The 10,017-nt window shown below is 59.8% G+C and overlaps 1 protein-coding gene across 1 annotated transcript; it reads left to right on the forward strand.

Moving 5' to 3' along the window:
- Nucleotides 1-7,640: 7,640 nt before the first annotated feature.
- MIND_00963800 (uncharacterized protein) lies at nt 7,641-8,719 on the forward strand (the record flags this gene model as incomplete). Its single annotated transcript, XM_037366253.1, has 3 exons — nt 7,641-7,816; nt 7,859-8,574; nt 8,622-8,719. Exons 1-3 carry the CDS (start codon nt 7,677-7,679, stop codon nt 8,717-8,719), a joined length of 954 nt encoding a protein of 317 aa, XP_037217665.1. The 5' UTR covers nt 7,641-7,676.
- Between the last annotated feature and the right edge of the window lie 1,298 nt (nt 8,720-10,017).

Consider the following 10,017-nt stretch of genomic DNA (forward strand, 5'->3'; position numbering starts at 1 on the left):
AGGGCAATTCCGAGGCCCTCTTTGGCGACATCAACCTCGCCTCAAAATTGGTCTTGCGACCAAACCCTCCGTTCACCTTCAACGGCGATCGGAAACGCGGCCGCGCGTTTCTCTATGCGGTCCGCACCTACGCCCGCCTTGCCCCTGAGGCCTTCGTGGTCAACGGAGAGGCGGCGAGGAAAAGGCCGTCTGCTATGCCATGTCGTTTATGGCAGAAGGACCCGCTCAGCAATGGGCGGAGCGCCACGGAAGCAAAGCCCCGTTTCCGTTTCCATCCTGGGGCTCGTTCGTTTCCGAGTTCCGACTCCGGTTCGTCGAGGAGAATGAGCAAGATCATGCTCTCTCCAAACTGGAGACTTCCGCCTATCACATGGGCACCAAGGATGTCTACCAGTACACCGACGACTTCGAGGACCTGATGGACCTCGCCGGATTCGAAGACGCGTTGGTCAAAGTGACCAAGTTCCGCCACGGACTTGACCCCCTGATCAACAACGGAATCACGTCCTCGAACGACCCCCCGGACCTCCGGGACTACCTTAGCTGGCGCACCCGGGCCTTCCGTCAATACGAGGCCCTGGTCCGGGCCAAGCTGATCAAGTCAGCCGCCCCCAAGACGCCTGGCGGTTTGATTCGGACTCCGTTTCCGGTCAACCGCATCCCGGCTCCGGCCCTTTTCTGCCCGGTGGCTCCGGTCGTGCCACCCGTGGCCCGCGCCCCCGCTCCGGCGCCTCCAGCTCCCGTCCCCATGGAGTTGGATCGCACTAGGGCTCGGGGTGTCCCTCGTCGCGCCTGCTTCAGGTGCGGCGACCCAAACCATCTCGCCCGGGATTGCCCCCTCCCCGCGGATGTCCGCTCAATGGACATCCTCGACGAGGTGATCCAACAACTCGGTGACGAGATGTTAGCGGAGTTGATCGCCCGCTACTCGGACACAGCTGCACTGCCGGAAACAGTCGCAGAGTCGATGGCCGGAGAGGATTTTGTCCCCCGCGACGAGTGACTGGTGTGCCCTCGTTCGCGTCCGTAAATCGTTTCGCTTGTTTGTATGACAAATCAATTCCTTTGCCCTACAACGAGCCTGAAACGAAAGACATACCCTCCCCCGCCCCCGTTTCGACTCCGTCTCCGACTCCGCCCGCGACTCCGGTCATCGTCCTTCGCCGCCTCACTGCCTGGGAAAAGAAACTGCCCAAGCAGTACACTGTCGCTGCTTCCCCTGGAGTGAACTCCCTCCACCTCCCGTTGGAGCTAGAGTCCACTACCAGCGCGCTTAAGCTCTCGCTCTCTGGCCTGGTTGACTGTGGTGCCACCTCCGACTTTATCGACACGAACTATGTCGCTCGGAATGGCATTCCGGTCCGCACCCTGGCGCAACCGATTCCGGTCTTTAACGTTGATGGTACTCCGAACGACGCCGGCTCCATCAACCAGATCGCGGACTTGGTCTTACGCTACAAAGGCCATTCCGAGCGTGTTCAACTTCGCCGTCACTCATCTTGGTAAACAAGACCTTATTCTGGGGTACTCCTGGCTGCGGAAGCATAACCCGGAAATCAATTGGGAAACCAAGGAGGTCAAGATGACACGGTGCCCCCGCGGTTGCTCCACTTGCCGCGAGGAAGAACGCGTTGAACGGACTGAGCTACGGCGACTCCGGCTGCTCCAAGCGACTCCGCTCCGGCCCGTTCCCCTCGGTCTGCACCATGGACCTCTCTGGGCCTGACGACGGAGACGATTCCGTCTCCGGTGACGACTCCGCCCTGCCTGATCTGATGCCGGACTCCGACGATGATGAAGACGATGGTCAGCTTGAAGATGGTGACCGCATCTTCTACACCTCGTTCCGCCCCTCGGAGGAGATACGCGCTGGCAGTACTGTCTCACAGCGCCTGGCCGAAGCCTTCGCCAGGAACTCCGCCCCTGCGCCCTCCGAGATCCCGGACTGGGCTAAGGAGTTTCAGGACGTCTTCAACAAGGAGTCCTTCGACACGCTACCGGAGCGGAGAGCCTGGGACCACGCCATTGAACTCGTCCCCGACGCTAAGCCCACCAACTGCAAGGTGTACCCCATCTCGCCCCTCGAGCAACGCGAGCTCGACGCGTTCATCGAGGAAGGGCTTTCGACGGGCCGGATTCACCCCTCCAAGTCTCCGATGGCGTCTCCGGTCTTCTTCGTCAAGAAGAAGGACGGCGGACTCCTTCGTCCAGGACTACCGTGCTCTCAATGCGATGACTGTCAAAAACCGGTACCCCCTTCCGCTGATCAACGACCTCATCAACCGGCTCAAAGGCGCTCGTTACTTCACCAAACTCGGCGTCCGTTGGGGCTTCAACAACGTCCGGATCAAGGAAGGTGACGAGTGGAAAGCGGCTTTCCGGACTAACCGAGGCCTGTTCGAGCCCTTGGTGATGTATTTCGGCCTGACAAACTCTCCCGCGACGTTCCAAACGATGATGAATGACATTTTCCAGGACCTCATCCTCTCTGGAGACGTCATGATCTACCTTGACGACATCCTGATCGCCCATTCCGACCTCCGGAAACACCAGCAGATCGTTCAGGAGGTCTTGCGGCGACTCCGGAGCACAAGTTGTACCTCCGAGCGGAGAAGTGCGACTTTGAAAAATCGTCAATCGAGTACCTCAGAGTCATCATCTCCCACAACCACGTCGAAATGGACCCCGTCAAAGTCGCAGGCGTCTCCGCTTGGCCGACTCCGGAAAACAAGAAGGACATTCAGCAGTTCCTTGGGTTCGCTAATTTCTACCGCAGGTTCATTCGGGACTTCTCGACCCTCGCGCGCCCTCTCTTCGTGCTCACCAAGAAGGACCAGCAGTGGACTTGGGGCGGCGGAGGCCTCCGCGTTCCAAGCGATCAAGGACGCAGTCACCTCGGAACCGGTCCTGGCGATTCCGGACGACGCACGGCCTTTCCGACTTGAGGCGGACAGCTCTGATTATGCGACGGGGGCGGTTCTTTCACAATCCGCCCCGGACGGGAAGTGGCACCCTGTAGCATTCTATTCCAAAAGCTTAAATGATGTCCAGCGCAACTACGAAATCCACGACAAGGAGATGCTCGCGATCATCCCGCGCACTCGAGGAGTATAGACACTTCCTCGAGGGCGCCGCGCATCCCGTCGAGATTTGGACTGACCATAAGAATCTGGAGTACTTCAGGAAGACGCAGCACCTCAACCGGAGACAGGCCCGCTGGTCCCTCTACCTCTCCCGGTTCGACTTCACGCTGCACCACAAGCCCGGCCGCGACATGGGCCGACCTGACGCCCTCTCTCGGAGACCAGACCACGGAATCGATTCCGACAACTCCGGCGTCGTCCTTCTGCGGCCCGAACTCTTCCATGTCCCGCTCTCGAAGGCGTTTCCGTTTCCGGCCCTGGTTCTGAACTCCTTCGCGACATCCGCGATGCCCTCTCCGGTGAGCCTGACTTAGAGGAGCCCGTCGCACTAGCGGCCCGGCAACTCCTAAAGGTCCAAGGTCAAGCTCGAGGCCCCCGCTCCTCGCGCTCCCGACGAGTGGGCTGTCTCCGGTGGTCTTCTTCACTTTCGTGGGAAGATTGTCGTACCTAAGGATAAGGACCTCCGGAGACGCATCATCGAGCTCTGCCACGACACTCGAGTTGCCGGACACGCTGGTCGCTTCAAGACCTTGGAGTTGGTCTCCCGGAACTACTGGTGGCCTCAGATGTCTCGCCATATTGGCCGGTACGTCGCGACCTGTGACTTGTGCTGTCGCACCAAAGCACTCCGGAGACTGCCCCACGGAGAGCTGCACCCGACGGAAACGCCCCCAGAGCGTTGGTATACCGTCTCCGTCGACTTCATCGTCGAGCTTCCGGAGGCCCATGGGTACGACGCGATCATGGTCGTCGTCGACACCCTTGGGAAGCGTGCCCACTTCTCGGAGTGTCACACCACGGTCGACGCAGTAGGGGCGGCTCGCCTCTACTACCGGAATGTCTGGCGCCATCACGGGACTCCGGAGAAGTACGTCTCCGACCGCGGCTCGCAGTTCATCGCGGACTTCACCCGAGAACTCTGGCGTCTAATCGGCATCAAGCCTGCCACGTCCACCGCGTACCACCCGCAGACAGACGGTCAAACAGAGCGCGTCAACCAGGAGCTGGAGCAGTACCTGCGGATCTTTACCAACTATCAGCAGGACGACTGGGATGAGCTGATTCCGGCCGCGGAGTTCGCCTACAACAACCACGTTCACTCCTCCACGCAACAAGTCCCCTTCATGACGGACACGGGACGACTCCCCGCATGGGCTTGAACCCGGAGTCCGTTCCGCTATGGAGTCCGTGAACGAGTTCCGCGACCGGATTGCCACTGGTGTTGCCGAAGCCAAGGCCGCGCTCACTAAGGCCAAAGAGGAGTACAAGCGCTACTACGACCGGAGACGCACTCCGTCTCCGGAGTTTAAGGTTGGCAACCGTGTTTGGCTGGATGCCTCTGACATCAGGACGACTCGCCCCTCGGAGAAGTTCTCCCACCGCCGCCTCGGACCATTCAAGATAGTCGCGGAGATCAGCAAAGGTGCCTACAAGCTCGACCTCCCTCCTGCGCTACTCGAAGCTCCACCCGGTCTTCCCCGTCGTCAAGCTCGAGCTCGCCCAAGACGACCCCTTCGACGGGACCCCCGGCTACGACCAGCCCCCTCCGGACCTCGAGGACGGAGTCCCGGAGTGGGAAGTAGAGGAAATCCTGGACGCAAGGGTGAGGTATAAACGGCTGAATTACCGTCAGATGGAAAGGCTACGACGCGTCGCATGACCAGTGGGTCCGCTTCGACCGCGTCTTCGCCCCGGAGAAAATCGCGGAGTTCTATCGTAAGTACCCTGGCAAACCACGGCACATCGCCTCTGCAACCTTCGACTCGATTCCATTCCGGTCTATGCGTCGGGGACGCCCGCATTCAAAGGGGGGGTGATGTCAGGGGAACCTCCCTTTCGGCCCCTCGGAGACGATTCCGATTCCGGTCCGACTCCGGTTCCGACTCCGGCGATCGCATCACCGCCTCCGCCAGGCGCATCGCCGCCCCCGCCTGGCGATCCCCTGGGACCTGGCCTGCGACATGGCGCAGGCATACTGCACGGAGCAACGATCAACCTTGGCGCGTCAAGAGCGCAGTATATAGTTCCGCTACCTAGCAGGCGGACCCTTAGAGTTTCTTCTCTTTGGATCCTCCCCTGCTAGGTCAGCCTCACTTGTATTTGCTTACTTCTATTCACTCTTTGGATCCTCCCCTGCTAGGACCTTGATCTCAGGCCTCCGGGGTTGCCCTTACAGGCCGCCCCGACGCTCTCTCCCGCCCGGCCTGACCACGGCATCTCCGAAGACAACTCGGACGTCACCCTCTTGCGCCCTGAGCTCTTCCACATTCGTGCGCTTGAGGCCGTCACTGTCTCCGGGCCTGGGTCCAAACTTGTCCGCGACATCAAGGAAGCGCTATCCGGTGAGCCTGACCTAGAGGAGCCGTCGCGCTTGCGGCCCGGCAACTCTTGAAGGTCCGAGGTCAAGTTCGGGCCCCCCCTCATCACGTTCGGACGAGTGGGCCGTCTCGGGCGATCTCTTGTACTTCCGCGGCAAGGTTGTAGTCCCCAAAGACAAGGACCTAAGGAGGCGCATCATCGAGCTCTGCCACGACACGCGAGTCGCCGGACACGCCCGGTCGGTTCAAAACCCTAGAGCTGGTTTCGCGCAACTACTGGTGGCCACAGATGTCCCGCCATATCGGACGCCACGTCGCGACCTGCGACTTGTGCTGCCGCACGAAGGCCCTCCGAAGGCTCCCGCACGGAGAGCTACACCCGACCGAAGTCCCCCCCGAACGCTGGCACACCGTCACTGTGGACTTCATCGTCGAGCTCCCCGAGGCCCATGGGTATGACGCGGTTATGGTAGTCGTCGACGCTCTTGGCAAACGCGCTCACTTCACTGAGTGCCATACGACAATAGACGCGGTCGGAGCTGCCCGCTTGTACTATCGGAACGTCTGGAGGCACCACGGAACCCCTGAGAAGTCCATTTCGGACCGTGGTTCGCAGTTCATCACTGACTTCACGCGCGAACTCTGGCGCTTAATTGGCGTCAAACCGGCTACCTCTACGGCTTACCACCCGCAAACCGACGGACAAACCGAACGCGTTAACCAAGAGCTCGAGCAGTACATCCGGATCTTCACCAACTACCAACAAGACGACTGGGGACGAGCTTATCCCTGCCGCTGAGTTCGCCTATAACAACCACGTTCACTCCTCCACTCAACAGGTACCCTTTATGACGGACACTGGTCGGCTCCCCCGGATGGGTTTCGAGCCAGGCGCCCGCTCAGAGTTGGAGTTGGTGAACGAGTTTCGCGACCGGATAGCTAACGGCGTCTCCGAGGCAAAGGCCGCGCTCGTTAAAGCCAAAGACGAGTATAAACGGTACTACGATCGGAAACGTTCGGACGCTCCGAATATCCGGGTTGGTGATAAGGTTTGGCTGGACGCTTCTGACATCAGAACGACTCGGCCCTCCGAGAAGTTCTCCCACAAGCGCCTCGGACCGTTCAAGGTGCTCGCAGAGGTTAGCAAAGGTGCCTACAAGCTCGACCTCCCCCCGCGTTACTCCAAACTCCACCTCGTCTTCCCGGTTGTTAAGCTCGAGCCCGCTCAGGACGACCCCTTCGATGGACGACCCGGCTACGATGAACCGCCCCCCGAGCTAGAGGACGGAGTCCCCAAATGGGAAGTCGAGGAAATCTTGGATGCCAGGATAAGGTATAAGCGTCTTAACTATTTCGTCAGGTGGAAAGGCTACGACGCTTCACACGACTCGTGGGTTCGGTTCGACCGTGTCTTTGCGCCAGACAAGATTGCGGACTTCTATCGGAGGTACCCGGGTAAACCACGGCACATCGCCTCAGCGACCTTCGACTCCTTGCCCTTTCGAACTATGCGTCGGGACGCCGCATTCAAAGGGGGGGGTGATGTCAGGGGAACCCCCGCTTCGGCCTCCTTCGGACCCTCCAAACGCATCCGAGGCGCATCCGACCGGCGCCCCCTCGGACGCTCCGACCCACCCCGACCATCGTCCATGGCCTCCTTCGCCCGCACAATCACCAATCCGTCAAGACCCTCCCAACGATCACCTTGGGACAGAGCCTGCGACGCCGCTCAGGCCTTCTGCGCTCTACGTCGGCAGTTACGGACGACCAGTATATAGTTGGCGCCCTAGCAGGCGGACCCTTAGAGTTTCTTCTCTTTGGATCCTCCCCTGCTAGGTCGGTCCCTCCGTGTATTTCCGTAGCTTTTATTCACGCTTTGGATCCTCCCCTGCTAGGCTTTCGTCGGAGTCTCCAGGGTTGCCCTTACACAAGCATATACTGAAAACTGTGTTTTCAGCAGCTGCTAAAACTGTTACTGAAAGCACTATTTTTGGTACAGATGTCAGATAAACTAATAGTATTGTTTTCAGTGCCAATTCCGGTGCTGCCTGAAAGTACAACAAAAAGCATCATTTTCAGGTATACTGAAAGATACAGTTTTACGGTGTGTGTGAAAAGGCTACCCGGTTTATCTTTATCTACAACTTTTCGTAGGGTGTGACAGTTGGTCAGAATCTTGACAGAACCCACCACACTGTTTGCTGCACTGCTCCCCATGTCCCTTGAGCCAGATGCTAGGGAAGTGAATTCACGGCTGCCACACGACATTGAACGAACAATATTCGAAACGGCCATCTTCATGCACCCCACATGCGCGCCGAGCCTTCTCCAAACAGCGCGTCGCGTCCAGTCGTGGTACTGCTTCCCAGCCTCAATGAGCCCAGCTGATGACATTAGGATAGAGCCTCTAGTCTTCAAAACACTTGTCCTCAGCGGCCGAAACGTCGACGCTCATCTCTGGGCTGCCCTGTTCACCAAACCGCCCGCATTCTTTGCGCAACATACCCGCCACGTCTTTGTCGGCAAGGGCCTCCCGGACGACGATGTCCAGCTCGTGGTTTCGCGCTGCGCCGCGGCCGAGAGCTTCGTGTTCGAGGCGAAATGGCGGCCGACGACGTTCCCTGATATATGGCGGCTCCCTCAGCTGCAGCGGCTGACACTCAGCTTCCGGCTTGTCCGCATCGCGGCTGTGCCCGGCCCCGGCTCCGGCCCGGCCATCCTTCCTAATCTGACGCATCTGACGCTCTATCCCGCGCACCAGACCGACGCGGAGTCGACGGGCCGCTACCTGGCGTTCCTCGCTGCGCTCCCGCGCCTCACGCATCTGTGCGTCTGCATGGTCCAGGACGAGGGCTTTCTGCATCACATACTAAATCAATGTCCGCGCCTGCAAGTGCTGCTGCATGTCTTTGATGCGGGGATGTACACCCGGGAGGACTACATCCGCGACATGGCGGCACTGCACGACCCGCGCTGCGTGCTGCTCGACCTCACGCGCCACTACCTCGACTGGACCGAGTGGGCACTGCAGGACTGGAGGCTGGCCGCGGCGGGCGGCGTGGAGCTGTTGGCACGGGCAGCCAGGTTCGTTGCCGGAAAAAACGGGAGCCCAGGTAAGAGCACCGACGCGTCAAGTTTTCTTGCTGACCTGTCTATATAGAGGGCCGACTGGAGTTCTTATGGGAGGACCCACATCGTCCACCGGAAGACAGTGATGCATTGCCGGTCGGCGAGAGTGTTGACGGCGCATCTGTATAGCCACCCACATGACCCTTCGATAAGATAAAATGCGCGGATGTTGTCTCTGATCCCGGTGGCGTCAGACGCGTCATTTGGAGCTGGAGTGTGCGGTGGATATCGATGTGGTCCCAGGGGGGGCGGGAGCCACTCCGTTGCGTTCGACGGCATCCGGAAGCAAACGGCGCGGAATGCACGATATCGATGGGCGGAAGTGTAGGCGCTGCTGCTGGCAGTTAGTACAATACTCACTTGTAAGGTTGTACCCAGTTATAATTTCACGTTCGCCGCATCGAGCGGAAAAATTGCGTGCCTGGCTCCACTGTGGCATCACCAATGCTATCTATAATTACCTCTCTGCGTCATCTCTGGCGATCATAGATCTGCATGCATGCTGTGCGATCGGACGGCGAGCTCGGAGCGTGACCCGCTTCCCGCCTGTCACGTCACGCAAAGGTTGAACTTGCGCCACACCATGATGTCTGTGTCTCACGCATGCGCTGACTCGACGCGGACGTCTGAGAGCGGCGCGGCGCCGAGACGAGACGAGACATCCGCCGCGGAATGGAGGGGGGGCGGTATAAAGCTGGGCACGGTGGGCGGCGGAAGGGCTCGTAAAACGCATACGGCAGCAAGTGCCCCCTGAAGTTAACGTTACGACCGAACTTGCACGAAAACTTACGACCCCCTTTGACGACTTGCTTTTTTTACGAATATCTTAACGTTTGCGACTGACTGGATGTACGCACTCAACCTGAAGGCGGCGGGGATGGCGGTGCTGCTTGCGGCGGGGGGCGCTCCCCGAGGTGGGCGCTGCGCCGTCGGCGAACTGGTTTGTTTTCTTGATGTCAGCTGAGTAAGCGTTAATAGTCATATAGGTTGGGCGGGCTGTTTTCGCGACAGGCGATCTGCACGCAGGGACGGTACTACAACGGCACGCAAAGGGCGTGTGTGCGGTGCGAGCCGGGGAACGCGTGCCCGGGCGGGACGAGCCCGAAGGCGCCGTGCACGCGCGGCAACTTCCAGCCCGCGCCCGGCCAGATCGCGTGCATCCCCGCGTCGAACGGCAGCTATGTCTCGGCCAACGGCGCGACGGCCCAGACGCCGTGCTACATCGGGAGCTACCAGCCGCGTGCGTCCTTTTTCCTTTCCTTTCCGGGTCTGATGCGCGAGTGCTGACATAAGAGCCACAGGCGCGGGCCAGGGCTCGTGTGTGAGCGCGACGATGGGCAAGTTCGCGGGCAAGACGGGGATGCGCGGCGCGTGTCTGGCGTGCTGCGGCTGGACGACGCCGTCGTTCTACAACAACGCGTTCGTGT

Source organism: Mycena indigotica (genome assembly GCF_014461135.1).
Source record: "Mycena indigotica strain 171206Taipei chromosome Unknown Mind.scaff0008, whole genome shotgun sequence".
Lineage (NCBI taxonomy): Eukaryota > Fungi > Basidiomycota > Agaricomycetes > Agaricales > Mycenaceae > Mycena > Mycena indigotica.